We start from the raw sequence: 19951 nt of genomic DNA, 5'->3' as shown, positions 1-19951 counted from the left end.
GCCAAAGTGATTAACAGTTTAAAGAAATTCACTGAGAGTTTATATTAAAACCACCTATGACTGGTGACTCTTGAGAGTCAACAGTAAAGCCATAGCACACAAAAGTAGTGTAAACCCTAAGTTAGACAGAGCTGGCGTTAAGTCTGCATTCAGTGAAGGTCAGGGAACTTGCTTTGCTTCTCCTTATCCAAGAGAAGCTTGGGAGTTCTAGCGAAGAAATGATGTTGAGAGAGATCTTAGAGGAGAATTAAAAGTGAATATTACCCAGAGACTGGGCTCCTCACCCACTGTCCTGATATGCATCTTAGCAAACATCTGAAGCACTGACATGCCAGGAAATGTTTCCAGAGACCATTTCTTGGAGGCTGTGTAGCACAAGATGGGCTCGCTGGAGAATTGATGTGCGTTCCACAGAAAGTCCAGTCTGTTGATGGGGTCGCTGATCCGGAAGACATCACCACCTCAATCAAAATCTTTTGTCATAAATGATTAAATCTCACCCATTATAATCAGACCATTGTCAGAAGTTACAACTAAATGCAATGTTAACACTTGAAAAAGAGCAAGAGAAAAGCATATTTTAATGGGTGGTGAAAATTCTTCCTTATTCAATTCAGTATATCTCATTCTATATAAGTTTTCTTAACTTTGAATTTGTCTTCTTTGTTGGAATTTGAGCATTGTTAATTAAACATATAATTAATGAAATCATATTCTCTTCTCTTGAAGGGAATGTAGATTTTCTGGAAAAAGGAAAGAGTGTGTGTGTGCGTGCACACACATATATATACATACACAAACACATTTCCTTTTATTAGAAGAAAGAAGGAAATTCATTCCCTATTCCCATCAGATTTTTAAAAATGCTTTTATAGTACGTTATTTATTTATGATTACTTTGGCTAATTGCTGAAGCTATTAATATGAGATGTGGCCAATGAGCAACTTACTTTTTGATGCATTTTTGTGCCTTTTAAAATTGAAATATAGCTGAGTTACAGTGTTATATTTGTTTCAAGTGAACAACATAATGATTCAATATTTCATAGATTATACTCTAAAGTTATTATAAACCATTGGCTATACTCCCTGTGTTGTACAATATATCCTTGTAGCTTATTTATTTTATACACAGGCGTTTGTACCTCTTACTGGCTTACCCCATCTTGCTGTTAATGCATTTTTGATACCAAACATTTATATCAGTTCATTTTGTCATATCACTTTTGAGTTAATATTTTGAAGTCTTTTACATGAAAGATTCCTAGACATTAGAAGGGATACAAAGATGAAATTTCACCTTCAGGAATTCTAAAGACTAGCGAGGAGAAGGGAAAATGTACGTATGTTAAGTAAAAATAGAAGGTGGAAAGGGATACAGGACATGAGAAGGAAGGATCAAGAACTGCAATTGGAGGGAGCGGTGACGACAGGTCAATGGCCATGTGACTTTATCCAGGCTTAGCAGCTGGGCGGAAACTGTGTATGTGAGAAAAAGAGGCAGAAAGATTTGGAAGAATGCTGAATAATTAGAACAAATATGCTATAAAAAGGGTTCAGGTCTTAGAGCCCGTATATCACTGAAGGAAAAAAGGGAGAGAAAGGAAGGTGATATTTTGACTAGTAATATAGGTAAAAATCTAGACACATCAGGAAATACTTGGATTTTGGAGTTTATGATTTAGATAAAAAAGAACATGACATTTTATTTATTATATTATGTTTTGATTTCTTGGAGAAGTTAATAGCATCTTAAAGCTGCTTCCTTATATAAGATAATCTTGATTGATGTTTTTAAAAGAATATTACTATTTGATATGTCAAACGACCTTAAATACACTCATTCATTATGTAAAGTCAAATGAACCATGAAAACTTTTCACCGAAGGAAGCATATTCTAGTTTTTATCTCTGCATATATTCTAATGTTGAAATACATACATATCTTATTCTTAAGAAATGTGAAGTACATACATATTTAAACCTGAATATAAGATTTCTGAAGAAGCTAAATAAATTCCTTCCATTGCTTCAGGTCACCGATATGATGCTTCAGGACAAACCCTATCCTGACTGGGGAAAATCTGCAAGAGCTTTCTGGAAGAAAGGGAATGTTAGGATCATTTTATTCTGGTAAGAGATTGTTTCATTTGTTGACTTACGTCTCACCTCGTTCACAAAGGAGTTGAGCTGGATGCAGTTTTCTTTAGATACATAGAGTTCTATTGAGAGAGAGGCACTTCCAGTGGACACTACGCTCCATTAGAATGATTAAATCCATCATCCTATTTTATGAATTAATCTCTGCTTATACTTTGTTGCATATACCCACTTGCTTACAAGAGACATTTACTGATACAGTAAAGCAAGTAAGTGGTAGCAGAGGTAAGTAGGTTTTTGACTCAGCAAAAGTAAGCTATCATCTTCATCAATGAAATCTGATATAAAAATGTCCCCCGGTAAATACTGAATTTCCAGTATCTTTGACAGAGAGGGAACCTCTTTTCAGATCACATCTGGCTCACTGGCACTTCTTTATGTAATTTCTTTCAGCTCTCCAGCCCAACCATTGCAGTTAGAAAGCAATCCATGTCTTACAGAACTTTCTTTTTTGTGAGGTCAATATTATTTATGGATATTCGAACCAGTTCAGACAGAAACAATAGGAATTTGGAGACAGTGAGTTGGGCCCTTCCCAGGCTGTGTGACACTGGCCAAGCACAGTGATTCCACCTGATGTAGGAAAAGTTATGTCCATAGTCACTCAGAAGCTTTGTAATTCATGAGGACTTGTGCCTCAAAAATTGTATTCTGTTCACCTTTCAAAATGAAAAAAAAATTTGTTTATTTTTGGATTGAATTATGCGGGTTGGTTTTCTCCATTACAAGCTACAAAAATCATGATCACTGAGAACTTGCGGGAAAATATACACTCTGAGCTGCCTTTGTGTTTTAGCACTATTACTGACTGTTGCTGGAGATATATGGCATTTTGAACTCAATTCTTAACAAGTAAACAAAAGTAGACTTTTCAATAATGCTGTAAAAATGAGTATGATTTTGTCGATGTTTATTCACGCCTTTTCTCTATGAGTCAAGAGTGGCCTATATTTACGGCTCATTTAACCTTATTTTTTTCTGTTTCTAAGCTCCCCATATAGCTTGTCTAAATAACATAGAATAATTACAGCAAATATTTATTGACGGTACGATTTGCTCCAGACATTATGCTAAGTACTTAACAGTGTATATATTGACTCATTTAATCCTGACCACCCTATAAGGTAGGGGTTCTTATTATAAACACTGGTCTCTGACTCCAGAACCCCAGTTCTTAATCATTACACTAGACTGCCTCTAGAAAAACAAATGGCGCATTGGTGTGCAAATTCCAAATGATTGTCCTTAATTCTTTTTTAGACAATGGTGCTAAATAAGAAAGTGAGATTCTGGAGAATCATTCCACCCTATAAAATTCTGTACAGGGGTTTTACGAATCATAATTTAAAAGGAGATAGACTCCAATGTTAATAGTATTTATGGGTCATCTCTCTTTTAAAATATCCATTTACTGTTTTTATAGATATTTTGTATTATGTAGTGTATCTTCAAAGGCAGCCCATTGATCACCGTTCAGTGAGGCCAGTTACCGAGGTCACATGCATATTATTTGCGGAGGTGAGCTGTGTATATCCGAATGCCCTGATTAGTGTTGTCATTAGCTACTCTTAATTGCAATTGCTGTTCCAGAGGCGAGAAATCCATACTAGATTTTTCCTCAGTCATCTTAGCACATTTTTATTGGGTGGACTCAAGTCTTTCTATTACCAATCTCTTTTTACGAGTGGGTTTATTTCTGACGTATGTGATAACACAGCCCAATTGGATAATCTAAAGCATATTTTGAATGTGATAAAAAATAATTTCATTAGTCACTGACAAATAGATAATATTCTTGAATGGAGAGCAAACTAAAATTCACACTTGTTCTTGTCATTGTTTCTGTAAAATTACTGATTATTAAATAATATATTTTTGAGATGATTTTTCACTGTTATAGTTCAAAAGCAGTATTTCAAATCATGGAAAGCATAAAACAATTGGAGGCAAATTTAAATGCCACCTTGAACATGTTTTTTCTATTTTATTCAATTCATACAGTTAGATTATCTTGACAAACAGTATTCATGGTTTTAAAAAGGGAAAATCTGATGCAAAAAGTTGAATATGGAAATTATGTGGGAAGCAAAGAAATCTTCTTTTTTGTTCATACTTTTCAGACAAAGAGGATTTAGCAAGTATAAAGGGCATTTGTGTTTTTAGCTCTAGGAGATAAAAATACAGAAGTCATAGGCAAGGTTTTACATGAAATGAAAGAGTATTTACATATTATGCATTACCCACTCAAAGTGAGGTGTTTTCTTATGGTTTTGCCCTAGTTAAGGAAAGAGACATTCGTGTGAAAAAAATCTACAATGGAGAAGAAATTTTGCAAAGAAAAGCTTTTATAGGTTGCAGTGTGATTATGTGTCACCGTTAAACAGTACAACATGCAGTTTTGTTCTAGTAAACTTACTTTTTACCTAAGTGTAGCCATGTTAACTCACAAAGGCCTGTCAGAAACTATTTCATTTGCAGCTCTGTGGCTGAGTCCTTTCTTGATTCTTAGTGATAGATGTCTCTATACTGGAGAACTTGGTTTCTGTTTCTTTCTATTATTGTGCAAAGATGAGTCCGCTATAGCACACGGGCCGTTCGGCCTGGGAGAAGACTAAATTGTGGTTGATTTGAAAACACTAAATGGAAAAGGGCAGAAGGTTCATAGAACTTCCCTTCCCAAGCCGTTTCCCAGCCCTTTCGTTAATTAAAAGGAATAACGATTTAAGAATCTAAATCCTAGTTTTGTGTCGTGCACTGTTCTATTTTCCAGAAGGGCTCCTAAAACCCATTTTCACTCACCTATGTCTGGAGTCTACATAATTGTAGACATAAAAAACAAGTAGTTGGATATTTATGGCGGCTCCCATCTCCCTGCTTTATTTACTCTCTAGAGACCCAATTTATGTGCTTGTGGGGGAAGCATCTAGGAATGATATTTCCCAAAGGCTTAACTTTAAAAAAAAATTAAAGAAGGAAGACGCTCTTCTGTGATGAGTAGAGGAATTGGCAGAAGAAAGGGTTGGGAGAGCCGGGAGTCATTAGGGCTTCACAGATTCTTCAGTTCCTTGCCTTGGAGACACATGGGGAGATCGCACTTTTTCGCCCCCTCTGATCACATGACTTGCGTGGACCTATCAAAGTGTAGGTGAACAAGGCCCGGGTCACTTCTAGGTAGAAGCCAATGAGAGGCACTGAAGGGGGTTCCTTTCTCGGTAGCTGTTGTGGAAGTTTGTGTCTAGCTGGTTCCCTGAATGACCTGAATAAACCCAGCATCCTTAACCACACAGAGGTCGCGTAGTGTGTGCAAGAAACAAGCCTTTGCAAACGTTAAGCAACTGAGATTTGAGAATTGTTTGACACTACAACATAAACCAGCCTGCCCTGGTGTGGGCAGACATTGATCCTTAGAAGTGGAGTGCTGTCACAACAGAAAGCTGAAATGTTTGCCTTAAGGGCTGGACAGCAGATGGCAAGGAAACCAGTGATGGAGGCTGGAAAAGTGGTAATACAGGTGTTACAAGGGCAAAGCATTTGGCAAAACCTGTGGTCTGTGATTACTCAGATGCCTCAAACTTGGGAAATAAAGGGCATTGCTGTGTGCCCTGTGTACAGCAGTCCACATCCATTCCATTCTGATGCATAGAGAAGATTATCTTTTATTTTTTTTTCCTTTTTGGATGATTCATATCTTTATGTTGTAAAAAAAAAAAAAGGACTTTGTCTAGGGCTCTTATGGTTTGGGTGGGCATCTCTCAACATGAGTGTCTTCATTCTCGACTGGGCAATAGATGTAGCAGCTACTGGTTTTCCTGCTTTGAGCATCGTGGCTATGACTAAAGTCTAATGAGGTTGTTTACCTTTGACAAGAAAAGAGCTAATCAAGAAATGATTACTGTCTTAATATATATATGTAGGAGAGTAACATGATGATGATGATGATGACAATAATAATAATAATAAATGTAATAAGGTAATGAAAAGGACCCGAGAATCAGGGGAGATGTCATTCATAAGTGTTTTAGTAATAGCTCTACTGGTATCCGACTGTCTGGCCTCTATGACTACCTTGAGTTTCCATTTTCTTTTCTCCAAAAGGGATGTTTTGTTTTTCTGTGTGACCCCTTTCAGTTCCATAATGCTATTTTCTATTGTAAGCTTGAAGTGTTGGAGAGGGAGTAATTCTGTCCGCTCTGCTCCAGAGAGCAGCATAAGAACTGCTATGGTCTAAATGTTTGTGTCCCTTCAAAATCCTTATGTTGACATCTCAGGGCCCGATGTGATGGTATTTGGAGGTGGGGCCTTTGGGAGGTACTTCGATCATGATGTTGGAGCCCTCAGAAATGGGATTAGTCCCTTTACAAAAAAACGTTCCAGAGAGATCCCAGCCCTTTCCCCCATGTGAGAACACAGCAAGAAGGCGCTGGCTATGAATTAGGAAACACAGCCATATTGGTGCCTTCATCTTGGACTTCTAGCCTCTAGATTTGTCAGAAATAGATTTGTTTTTTATAAGCCACTGGGTACTATGTCATAGCAGCGCAAATGAACTAAGATATGGGCTGATGAGTACAAGTCACATGGGAGCACGTTCAGATACGTGTGTGAAAGAATCCCCTAGAAGGGGAGCCTCTGAGTGCTGACTGAGCCTGCCTGATGAAGTGCTGAAGCCCCCCTCAGTACAAGGAGTCCTACCAGAGCCAGAGGATGTTTCAGGGATGCTATACAAGGATTTTCACAATTGAATGAGACAAAAAAAAAAAAAAGTAAAATTCAGATTTTCATCAAACTTAAAGATTCTGTGACTCGACATTTTTAACTAGAAAGGTATTGCATATTGCTGTATAATAGAGAGGGTACTAATTATTATTTAATGCACTTGGTCTAATTCCATCATTATTATGAGCAAAATTTTTACATTAAGCAATAATTCATGAAAGGTCCCAGGGGCAACTAGATTGTGCAAAGTTTTTTTTTTTTTTTTTTTTTTTGCCTCACTTGCCAAATAATAAATTAGCCTGTATCCTCTTGCTGGATGAATTTTGTCTTCTTGCCTTCAGCCTTCCTTCCATCTCAATAAGTCTCTTTACGCAGTAGTCTGTCTTTAATTAATAGCTGCCTCCGTGAGGAAAAGCAGAACATTTTTAGCCCAAATCATGAACTGGTACCTAGTGAATCAGTCACCTTAACTTTAAATACTGCACTAAGTTAACAGGTTCCATTTCAATCTGACGACTTGTCAGCAGAAAGACCTAAGGATATGCTTCAACTGGTTTTCTCGCTGGATGTTAAGTTTCCTACTTCTGGATAAAAAGGTGATTGCTGGTGCATGCCTGTCTTGTCATATTACTTGGAGGTTTTCATTTAAAAGGTAAATTCTGTATTTATGCCCAAGGGATTTAACTCTCAGGCATATAATTATGCCTGGGCGTTAACACAGTCCCATGCCCTTCTAGACCTAATTTTGCTGAATTAAGAGCAAGTCTTGCTTGCATTAACTTATTTAAGGAAATACTTTACTAAGAGCTGAGTATGCTATGAATAGGGTTAGAAGAGCAGACCGGAGTCAGCCGCCTGGCTTTCATTTCCGGCTCTGCTGTTAACTGTGTGCGCTAGTTGTTACTGTTTGTGTTAACTAGTATCATAATATGTTATGTTACGATTGATATTATAAGCAGCAGGTGCTCTGCGTGATGCTGAGAGTACCTCTTTGAGAGAGAAAATAGGGACTCTGACAGCAGAATTTTCTGTCCAGTGAGGAATACGGGGGCAGGAGGCAGTACCACCCAAGGTGCTCAGTGAGCTCTCCGGATGGTTTTGACAGAGCCAAAGTGTAATCTCAGGATAAGCAGGAGGCGGACGGGAGGAAACGCCGTGATTGGTTAGCCACGTGGAGTGAGGCAGAGGGAGAAGGTGCAGCGAAGTGCCCAGTGGCTATCTGAGCAGCTGAGCAGATACTGTGCACTGAGATAGCAGATCCTGGTGGAGGAATAAGTCTTAAACGGGGGCATAATGAGTGTAGTCTTGAACATGTTGAATCTGATACTAACTGAGATGTTTAATAAGCAGGTCTTCATATAGATCTGAAGCTCAGGAGTAAGAGAGTGAGGTCTGAGACAGAAATAAAGCTGACATTTGCATTTGGGTTTATATGATTACCCTTATATAGATGTCATTATCTACAGGTATCAGGTGTTTGAGTGGGTGTAGGGTGAGAATAAAAGATCTGCTGGGATAAACCTGTAGAGGTCTTTTATCTACAGAGAAGACAGAGAAAGATGGGGCAAAAAAAAAAAAAAAAAAGAAAAATCCGAAAAGGGAAGATGCCAAGAGATGAGAGACTATCAAAAGACATAGCAGTGTCACTAGTCAAATGCTGGCAATGTATCAAATCAGATCAAAATGCAAAGCATCTAGGGATGGGGTTTTACTCTAAGAGGACCATCCATGATGAGCTTGGCAAGAATGGTTTTCTGGAATGTTGCTGACAGATGCCAGACTTGCACTGGATCAATACACGATTAGGAGAGGAGGAAACCGAACAGTGAGGATGTTCATAAAGTGGGAGAGAAGACTGAAGGGGTAGCTGTGTTTACAAATGAATATTTCCTAGGACAAATGTAATTGTCTTTACGATTTGGCTGTAAATTGATTTGTCTTATCCAGAGCATATTCATTTTTCCCCCAAGAGCTAGAGTTCATTTCACATTATTTGCTGCCCAGGTATTGAATTAAAGCCTCTTCAATTCAATTCTGTGGTGAAAATCTACTAAGCATGTTATTCTCATTTCTTTAGCTGGGAGATAGGGAATAAATAGTTCATAGGGATTTAAATAGAAAAACCTTTAAAAGTTTAATGAAATGTATTAGTCAAAATGGTGACTAAGTTCTCTACATATTTCTGCCCAAATCACATGACTTGAGAGTAGGAATAGCGTCTTACTCACTGCGTCCCCAGGACTTAGCATGCTGCCTGACGCACCATAAATGTTTAAGTACATGCTCACTGAATTAAATTCTTTGGTGGTGACTTTCAGATCTACCATACTCCCTGAAATTCCTGAAAATCCCTTCAGACAGAGGACTTCATTGAAATAATAAATGAATAGTTAAAAGTATTTTGACTTTGTGATTAATGGATGCTTTATAAGATTTAGAATGCTTATGAGTCATTTTTTTCTGAAAAATGTTTGGAAATATTGATTTTTCAGGACTTTAAAAAAAATCATCTTGTCTCCAAATTATGTGCATTACCTACAACGAGAAAGTCCGTTAAAATTCTGTAGGATACGTTACTACAGTGATGTGACATCAGCCCCACGCTGACCCGGAAAGTTTTTAACTTAGGATCTTTTCCTCATCTCTTAAAGGTGAGCGAGGTTTAAGGAAAAGGAATTAAATAAACTGGTGTTAAATTCCTTACTAGTGCCTCCCACTTATAAGCCTTCATTCCAGTTGCGAGAGCCTGAAATAACAATGCTGAGCCCCAGAACAATCCTTCGATTTATGAATATTTGAAAGAAAATGCCCTTTAATAAAGACTTAGAAATACTGCAGAGTTTTTCTGTGTAACAGTTATTGGTAAGACAGAATTATTCCTTTTCTGTCTTAAATATACTCCCCTGAGTCAGGAGGCGTGAGTCATACTTATTAAATTTCTGAAGTGTAGGTCATGTTTTCAAAGGTCCCTGAGTTCGCATATAACAGTATAAATGCACAAAATTAAAATAGAAGCAGTAAATTCTAGAAGAGAGAAAGCAACAGTTAACCAAGTTTAGTGACTCAATCCTTTTGAGCAGTGTGGGAATCCCTGCCTGTCTTTCCGTTCTTACGGCGTGTGTCCCCAGTCCTGCCATCTCTAACAGGCTGAAAATGCAAGTCTTTGATATCAGCAAAACTCCGGCTATTTCTGTGGCATCATCTGTTAGAAACCCCAGGCATTATTTTCATTCTTGCTATTTGCCCACATCTTCCAGTCACCGCTGGTGAAGTACTTCGAGGTGTTCATCTTCATCCTGCAAATACTTGCAAAGTGGTCACAGTGCAAATGTATTAGAGTGAACTGTGTTTGCTAGCATAAAAGTCCTCCTTAAAAAAAAAAGTTTTGTTTCTGTGTGCTTTGGTCAAAACCTACCTATTAGAATTAAGATTTCCTATTCAGGAGACAATTACCGTATCAGAAGAGCTGCCACTCTTTATTTAAATCACTCCCATCATAACTGTCCCTCAGTTTTTTGCATACTGAGTGGGACACCAACAAGTGTCAGTGTCACTGAGGTACAGCTGGTTGTCTGGTGCCCGCGATTCACTATGGTTCACATCTGGTGCTGAGATCAGTGAGCCACAAACTCAATTTTTGTGGTACATTAGTCACTATTGGAGACTCACAACTGATTGGTTTTCATTCAAGCCAGAATTGTGGGTAACTAATACTCCTATGTTCTCTGCACGGCAGCTCTTTTCCCTTTATCAACTGGAAGTGAATCACTGTTTATTTTGTGAGCCACTGATCAAAATCAAGGGAGGTGCAAAGTGCAGGGCAGAGTTCAGCCAAGACAAGTTGAGGTCTGTGACAGTCTCCATCGGCGTGCAGTTTCTTTCTGGGACCAGACCGCTGCTGTCACCCAGATTCAGTGTGAATTTCCCCCAGCAGTGCTAGTGCCATGATGCCAACTCTTGTTTTCAGAGTATCCTATTCCTGCATTTCCCCTTGCTGGCCAGAGCTCCCTATGCCTTCTCTCTTTAGAAGAAAGGATGGATGCATTAACCAAATTCAAGGCTGAAATGCTTTGATGTATGTTCTTGCATCTAGGAAACTTTCTGATGAACTAGAATGTATAAGCAAGTGTTCCAAATCAGATGAGGCACTCTGAGTTTGTTCTCACATATATATTTATTAACCTGAAGGTTAAATAAAATCTGATTATAGTGGCTGGGCATATGAGTGACCCACATTCCAGAAACCAAATAAGAACCAATGTCTTCACATGTAAGCTGGACAAAGCTTTGCCATTGAATAAAAAAGTAAAACAAAACAAACAAAAAAACCATGCAAGCTTGTCTCATTCATTCGTATTTGTTGGCTGTGTTAGGCATTCTCTTGGGAATGCAATGGTAAATAGAAAACATACATCATTCTTGCCTTCGTGTAGGACTTACTTTCTTTTCTACCAACTAGATCGTTGGTAAGATAGAAATAAGCAAATAAAAATTATATATAAAAATAAGTTCCAGGAAGGAAACAACTATCAGTGACTGGACCCCTTTCCAGTTCTCTTCTTCTTCTGGTCACATTTCTTGGAAAGGTCTCCCATTCTCACTCTCCACCTCGTTATTTACCAATTACATCGTCATCCTGCCCTCCTTCTACTCCATGCTAGTTTCTTACCATCAGTTCTCCTGAATTTCAGCTTTTGTCAGACTGCCAGCGCCCAAACCAGCACTGTTTTCAAGGTCAGTCATGCGTTGGTGACTGTGGCAGGCCATCTTTTACTTAAGGTGGGCAGTTGTGGAAGGACATGGTTGAAAAGTAATGTCTTGACTTTTTTTCATGTCTGTTAAGTCAAACAACGAGGGGACACTTTTCCATATGGGCATTAGGCATCATATGATTTTCTTAAATATGAAATGTCATTTTAACACAAGCAATACTAGTGTGTGAGCAGCGTTTCAGGTGTTTATTTAGATGCAGAATGATACTCCAGAAAGGCACTTTCTCTTCATCTTTTAATTAGTGAATATGTGTTACGTGATCACTTACCTCGCACAGGCCCTCGTATTTCAGTACAAATTTCTGCGTTTTGGAAATAGAAAGAGGAGTTTACGCTTTCAGTGGAAGTGGGTCGAGGAGGAAGGCTGAACGACACATCGAAATTTGGAACAAAATATGCCTCAAGGGGTAAAATAGGACTGTTCTGAGACTTTAGAGGAGACCTGTATTACATAAAGCGTACACCATGGACCGAATGTGTGCGTCTCTCCAAAATTCATATGTTGAAACCTGATCCCCAGTGTGATGGTATTTGGAGGCGAGGCCCTTTGAGAGGGGATCAGGTCATGAGAGTGGAGGCCTCAGTGAATGGGATTGGTGCCCTGACAGAAGAGGCCCCAGATGGCCCCTGCACCCCTCCCACCACGTAAGGACACCGCAAGAAGATGGCTGGGAATGAACCGGGCAGCAGGCCCTCACCAGACTTCGAATCTACTGGTGTCTTGGTCCAGTCTATCATATTTTGTTCTAGAAGCCCAAACAGACTAAGACAGCCCACACAGTCTAGCAGAAGTAGTTCTCTAAATATTTTACTGGTTTCAATTACAACTCTAATGTTTTTATTTTGAAATATTTCTGACTTACAAAGTTATAAGGAATAGTGCAAAAAAAATTCCTGTTTAGCTTTCATCTATGTGCCCCAGCAGACAAATTTTTAAGACATTTGCTGGATCATTCTTTGTCACTCACTATGTAATTAGGGAATGATAATGTACCAATATTAATTTCTTGATTTTTCTAGTTAGGCTGCTAGCAGGCTAGAAAATGCCCTTATTTTAGGAAAGGATAAATATTTTATTATATTTCCTAAGACTCTTTTCTTCCAGGAAAGAGTAAATACTTTATTGTATTTCGTAAAGCAAGGATATTTTCTCACACAGTCCAGTAATCACAATCAGAAAATTAACATGGGAAAAATACTTTAACTTACAGACCTTCTTCAAAGTTGGCCAATTGTCTCAATAATGTTCTCTATAGAAAAAAAGAAAGGGAGAGAGATAAATAATAAAAATGAAAAGACTGTTTTGTTTTCATCTGGTTTGGTACTCAGTACAGAAACATGCATTTATTGTCAAGCCTCTTTAGAATTTTTTTAGTTGCAAATTCTTTTATGGGTGCGGAAATAAAATATTTTCACTAATTGATAAAGATTATTGGAACTCTTTCAAGATTTGATGAGCTTTAGACAACATATCATATCCTATGAATATTTTCATACACATTTAGGAATTGAATATATTTTTAGTATAACACGTTTTCAATTTGGCTCAGTGAACTTTTGAAAAGTAAATGTTGCTCTCTGCCAGTCTTCTTTAAACCTGTCTTCATGTTTGTCTTACGTAGTTCAGAATCAGCAATACTTTTAAGCAAGCATTCAGTAAGCTGCTAAAGTAGACTCCGTGATAGGCTAGGATTGCGGGAGACAGAAAAAATTTGAATCATGATCCCAGCTCCCAAGATTCATGCAAATGATTTGGGCAAGTCAAAACACACATAAAGACAATGAATGGCAGCTAACACGAGATGGTTTGTGAACAAAAGTGATCTCATGTTGACCATAAGTTGCATTTGGAAATGGAACCTTACCATGGAGGATTAAGGTAGTCATGGAAATAACCATGGAGGAAGTTGGATCTAATTAGACCCTTGAAGAGAGCAGAGGTCAAGAAGAAGTGCAGAGAAGTAGAACCTTCAGATGATGGAAGCTCTAGCAAAAAATAGCAAGAGCAGTCTTATAGAAGATTGGAACAGTCGGTATTCTCAGGTCCAGATGGGTACCTGGCTAAAAGAAAGCTTTTTTTTTTTTTTTTTATGGATATTAAGAATCTTGTCACAGGACTGGGGTTTCAGAGCAGGAATTGCCCACATTTCTTAGAGGCACTGGGTTACTGAGCAGGTGCGTTACACATGTGGATTTACCTGAAAAGGTAAGACTGCCTCTTAGGAACTGCCCAAAGCCTGCTGACCATAGCTAGACTCAGAACTAAAGCAACAGTGTTGACCCCATGCTGAGTCCCCTGGGGTTGAGTCAGGTACTTAAAATCCTCTAATATCCAATGAGAGACAAAGATTTACAGTTTAGGCTTTTATTCCCAATCATGCCAAGAAAGTCTGCATTTTTGTGGTTTTCTTACCATGATTTTCCAACTGTGAGTTGAAGGAAAGGACCATGTTTTGTTTTGCTCAGTCTTCCCAGGGTCTGCTAACTAATAAATATTTGTTCAATTGCTGATGCCAGAATAAATGAGTGCAATCTTCCTTAGTAAACAAAACTAGAACCTTCTATTTTTTTTTACTTATTTTTTTTTCAGTAGAGAGTTGCTCCGGAAGGAGGGCATCCTGGTGGGTAGGACTCACGTACACAAGCAGCCCCAGCTTCATCCCTTGGGGTCTCGTCCTCCTCTTGGGCTTGTCTCATTTGCATTACAGCTGCCATCATTTCATCACAACCAGGACCACGCACAATAAGAAACACATTCTTCCTTTCTCTTTATCAAAGTTAACAGAGCCCAGTCTGACACATTAAAAAAGATCAGAAAGAAGTATCTTCAGAATGTGAAGATGTCGTAAACACAGTCTGGTATCTTATATACAGGTCTGTGATCCTCTGCTGTCTCCTCACTTCCAGCATTTGAACAATTTCAGGGACTTTCTACCTTTTTCTGCTTGCTGTTTTGCCTGATTCTTTGTGGTTCAGGCCACCCTATTTCTGGCTGTAACGGAGTCCTTTCGGAGGAAGTCTGGCAGAGTGTTACAATTATCTTTCCAGTTGTTCGTCCGAGTTACTGGCAGAGTCTGGTGACTAATCCAGTAGCTGTTACTTCAGCCAGAGTATTATATGTGAACTGCATAGGAGCCCATGTAAGAATCTCCATGTAAGAATTAGCACTAGCGTCAAGTCCTTTTTATTTAACTCTCAGCCACAATACCTTTCAGTCATTTCCTCAACATTGAAATCTCCTTTAAGTCTACTCCAAAATGACGATCATTTATCGAGGGCTTCCTGTTTGCCCAGGACTGGGCTTTTCACAGTCATTGTTTTATTTAATCCACACCACCACTCCGCAAGGTCATTATCATTATTATCTGAATTTTAAAGTAAACCTGCGGCTTAGGTCGCATGGCTGGTGTGCAACACAGCTGGGATTCAAGGAACACAGCTGGGATTCAAGGGCAGACAGGCTGACTTGACAGCCTGCATGATACTGCCCTAAGTGGTTTCACTTATTCCGAGATTTTAAAACATTTAGCACAGCTAATAGTGATGAGTGATATTTTTCTCACAAAACGTTGCTATAACCCTTTCTTTCTTCTTGCAAATGAATTTGGGTTGACCAAACAGACAAAGTCCAAGACTCCTTTGAGTTTATCTACTTATGTTCTCATACCCTCATATTATTGACAAAGAAATTGAAACAAAAGTCAATTCAGTGACCTCCCCAAGGTCACAAAATTAATTAATGTCTCTATGGCAATGAACACTCAGGACTATAGATACCCAGTTTAATATTTTTTTCCTGCGTCACATTGCTTCCCCATATTATTTTTTTAAACGATATAATTCAAACTAAAAGAACTTGCTGATGATTGGATATGCTGAAATAACAACTCTTATAAGCCGATAGTAATAATCAGAACATTCTGTGTCGTTTAAATTAATGTAATTGTACATCATTTTCTCTCAGTGACGGGAATTAGGCAAGAAGGAGATGTACAATATGTAGTTTAATATGCCAATAAAGCATGATGTACTAACAGAACCTTCACTTAAGTGCGCCTATGAAAATCCCATTGTCATTTTTCTTGTTTTGTCTTCAGGAGTTTCAAGGACTTGATTTCTTTAAAACATATTTGCAAGGTTGAAAATAAAGATTACGGTTGATGACCTAAAGGCTGGACTAACAACTGCAACAAAGCCCACCAGTTTACTAGGGGACATTACAAGTGAGAAGATATTGAACATCATAGTTAGTCAAAGAAGGGCTCCACTCCTCGAAAAATAATGAGTTCAGTATTCCTGCAGAAAGTATCTGCCAGAGAGAGAGAATACTCCAGCACTGACTGCAAGAATAGACTAAGTGATACCCAATGTTCTTTATGTTCTAAAATTCCATGATTCCGGGTAGACATAGTTATCTAACGTCAACTATGTGTTTGGACATGCGTGAAGTGCTCAGAATAATGATTAATGCAACTCAAAGTAACGTGGTAAGGAAACATTCATTTTGGCATGCTTATTTTGTGGAATGCTGTCCAGCTACTAGAAGCTATGCTTTGGCAGGGTATTTAAGAACTCAGGAGAATTGAAGATAAAAACAATATGCTGATCTAAGTAACTTTGGGAAATTGTTTTGACTGGGAATGGAAAGACAAGACAAAGGGAACTGGATATGAACGATTGTATTTTAGTTGGTAGAGTTATTTCTCATGGGCACTTGGGTTAACAGTTCTGAGCCTCCTTCACAGGTATACTGGGACTGATCAGTGAATAAATGAATGGTGCACAGTGGAAGCAGATTTCTCACTGTGGAAGAAGGAAGCTACAGATAAGCCAGGAGGGTAGGGGTAGGCTACAATGAACAATGTGGAACTAGATTAGGCAGAAACATCAGTATAAACTCATGTTCAGCTTAATATAGAGGCAGATGGATACTTACAGAAATAATTTTAGGTATGTTTGTGTATATGGTAAAATATGTATAGAATATATATGGTTACATATATTTCCTATTCTGTGTGCCAAGCGGGCTTAGACAGAATGACATTCTGGTAGCAAAGAGCACACCCAGGGCCCAAACGTTGCTCTCCAATAAAAAGAAAAAACCAGGCCACTTGGGAGAAATGGCTGACTTGAGGTCTGAGTCAGAGAATATAAAAAATGATCCTGGAGTATCTTGTACAAGAATTTAAGGAAGTGTTCAAAAACAAAATGATGGAGGCATTTCCAAGGGACTCATGAGTCAACTTGAAAATACTCCCAATGGCCAAAGTTTAGAACAATTTGATCAACAAAATAAACGAAAGAGTAACTAGATTATAATCCAAAGTATCAAATAAATAGTCTTGAGTCCCTACTAATATCAATAAAACATTGAATAAATCTTTGGGGAAGAAGATAGAAATTCCCCTTGTAGAAGAATTCTGCATAATTTATGTAGAAACTCCTCCCTTCAAGATAGTGAAGCCTAACTTACCCTGTGAGTCTAGGCTGAAGTCTGTGTCTTGCTTCCAAATAGCAGATCAGGGAAAGAGGGAACAAGCAACGTTACAGTGGAGAAACCCAGCAGACATTACCCCAGCTCAGTGTTCAAGGTAACATTGTCCCTGGTGAGTCATGTTGACAGCATATAGAAGGAGACCCCTTACATCTCTAAGATATTGTCCTATTATAAGCATTTTATGTTGACTTGGGCTCAATTTTTGAAATACTGTATTTTCATTAGATCAGAAAGAGAAAAGAAAAGGCCATCTATCCCCTTTTCTAACAATCTGAGGACACTTCTCCCAAACTGTTAAGTAAATTTCAGTTGTTTTAGGAGGAGATTTTAATGTTGTCTACTTCTGGATAGACCTCAAGGTTGCAGCAGCCACAGGCTTCATATGGCCACTGTTCTAGCCTTAGAATAAAATTCAAACTATGGACTTTTCCATTTATTTACTGATATCATTTCTATCTCAATGTAGAGATATCACAAACATATACATATATATACAGTAGGTATGCAAAGAAGTTAGAATCTATTGTGATCTCTAACTGATCATGTCTTCCTTATAAGCCTATGTCTAGCTATTAGGATTTGCAAGTGTGGGAGACCATCCCAAAAATTTCAAATAATAGTGAATGATGCCTTTGAGGCTTCGTGTCCTAATGGTCACTTTTAGAGGACTCAGTCTCATTTAGTTAAGTCTGTAGATTTTGGGTTAATGTTCAGTTTTTCAGATCTCTGTCCCACTCCCCCTCTTGACTTTCTTTCCTTGCTGGATCATGATAGAGGAGAGGAAATTCTCCGTGTCTTTGCTGATATCCTCAGTGGACATGTTGGTTTAGCCTTAGCTGTGAACAGTGATGGCTGAGGTACAACTGATTCTGTCTGACCTCTTAAGTCCTTTTCTAGTTATGAATTCCATTCACCTCTCCCCACTCAAGTCTCAACAGTCCCTTTGCCTTGACTGCAGGCTTCTGCTGTCCTTTCCAGGGGGTCTCTGGGGCAGGTTTAATCTCTCGTACCTAGCCCCGTCCCTCTACAGATGCCCTAAAGCTGCGACATCATTCTTTCTCAGGAAAGACCTGCCACCTTCTTTAGACTGCAGCCAGAGAAGCCGTGGTGTGCTTGAGTGCTTTCTTACCTATCTGGTCATTTCTGCAGGTCACCACTGCCTCCTTAGAGGGGACCCGGTGGTGTAGGGGAGTAAGATGCTTGCTGTCTGGTCTCTTTGTCCTTCTATCCCTCTTTTACTTCTAATAGTCTATGGCTGGAAGGGCCGATTTCTCCTATTTCCATGGGCAGGAATTTCCCCTACATTGTTTCCATCCTATGTTATCTCTACTCCTGTGTTCAAGTCAGCCAGGCCTCTTGATAGAGAAACCCGGAGATATTAGAAACTGGGAATTACCAAGGATAGCAAGGCCTTTTCAAAAACAGGGGACTTCCTGGGATGTGACCCATCAACACAGCTGCCCCATATCTTACTAACTTTGTACTGTCTACAAAGTTGAGTGTTCTGTCACCTTTTTTGGTAAATATTCTTCCCCCCATTCCCTAACCCTTATAGCTCCCCATCTTATTCAAGGAAAATACCTGTAACTTCATTTCTATTCCCATTACCTGCCTTTGCCTGGACTCCCTTATCCATTAACACACAGGTACAACACCCATGCATTGCACACATGTGCACACATACTTACATGCACACATCCTCATGCATACATAAATCACATAAGCCCACACATACATACACTCACACAGGCAGGCACACACAAATGTATACGGAATTGATCAGAATCCTTGGTCCATGACAACTTCATCATTGACCCATGCAAGACCATCTTTTATCTGTACATTTAGACGAAGTCAATCTTAGACATTACAGATGTCAATCATTGTCAATAAGAACCCACACAGTACAACACTTTAAACTGGACTCTTGTTCCATCTACCTCAAACCTACATACTCACTGATAACCTTTCTCTACCCCCTTCATCAGTGCCAAGTCCAGAGCAAAGGGGCGTCAGGAATGAGTAATTTTTTTTTTAAGCATATATATTTTCAACAAAGTCTTAGTCTAAAATGAAATTACCTTTGGCAAGATTTCAAGTATGAGAAAGCATGTGAAGGAGGATTTGGAAGTCACTGGAAACCTCATTTTTGCCTCTGAAACCCTACCGTGTAAGTGCGATTCCCCAGTCCCTTAGTGCGTGAGGCTAGCTTTGCTTCTGAGTATTTTTTTTCATATTGAAGTATAGTCAGTTACAGTGTGTCAGTTTCTGGTGTACAGCATAATGTTAAGATTGGCCAAAGTTAAAGATAAAGAAATGATACTAAAGGCAGTAAGAGAAAAACAAAAAGTTAGTTTCAAGGGAACCCCCAAGAGGCTTTCAGCTGATTGCGCTACACCAACACTGCTGGCCAGAAGGGAGCGGCAAGATATATTCAAAGTCCTGAAGGAGAAAAAGTTGAATATTCTTTTAGTAACCAAACCAGGCCAGAGGCAATGCGATTGACTGACTGTGATAAATCAGTGAGTGCAGCTGTCATTGCAGGAAAAATGGAGAACTTCAAAAATATCACGATAGCTTTGTCCTGCCTAGGCCCCCTGCATTTCAGTCTTCCTCAGCGTCCTCTTCTCACACCTCCTCCAAGCTGTCATCTTCTGGAAGCTGTCTTCTGGAAGCCACCTATCCCACCAGGCTTCCACCCTTCCTTCCATCCATAAGGGACGGGAATGCTGAGCTCAGTGCCCCAAGATATGCGTCATTTACTTGTATCTTCAGCTTTGGTTAAGTAAGATCACGACAGTACCGC

The 19951-nt window shown here is 38.9% G+C and overlaps 1 protein-coding gene across 8 annotated transcripts in view; it reads left to right on the top strand.

Moving 5' to 3' along the window:
* The window catches only part of TMEM117 (transmembrane protein 117), a 442663-nt gene that overhangs the window by 294034 nt on the left and 128678 nt on the right, over positions 1–19951 (top strand). For all 8 annotated transcript variants that reach the window (XM_074375002.1, XM_074375000.1, XM_074375001.1 and 5 more), the window contains one exon: positions 2036–2133. In XM_074375002.1, coding sequence (XP_074231103.1) covers positions 2036–2133 — 98 coding nt within the window. The remainder of the gene's footprint in view (positions 1–2035; positions 2134–19951) is intronic.

Source organism: Camelus bactrianus, chromosome 12, assembly GCF_048773025.1.
Source record: "Camelus bactrianus isolate YW-2024 breed Bactrian camel chromosome 12, ASM4877302v1, whole genome shotgun sequence".
Taxonomy (NCBI): domain Eukaryota; kingdom Metazoa; phylum Chordata; class Mammalia; order Artiodactyla; family Camelidae; genus Camelus; species Camelus bactrianus.
Note: the sequence above shows the minus strand (reverse complement) of the source record. Positions and strands in the feature narration are given on the sequence as shown.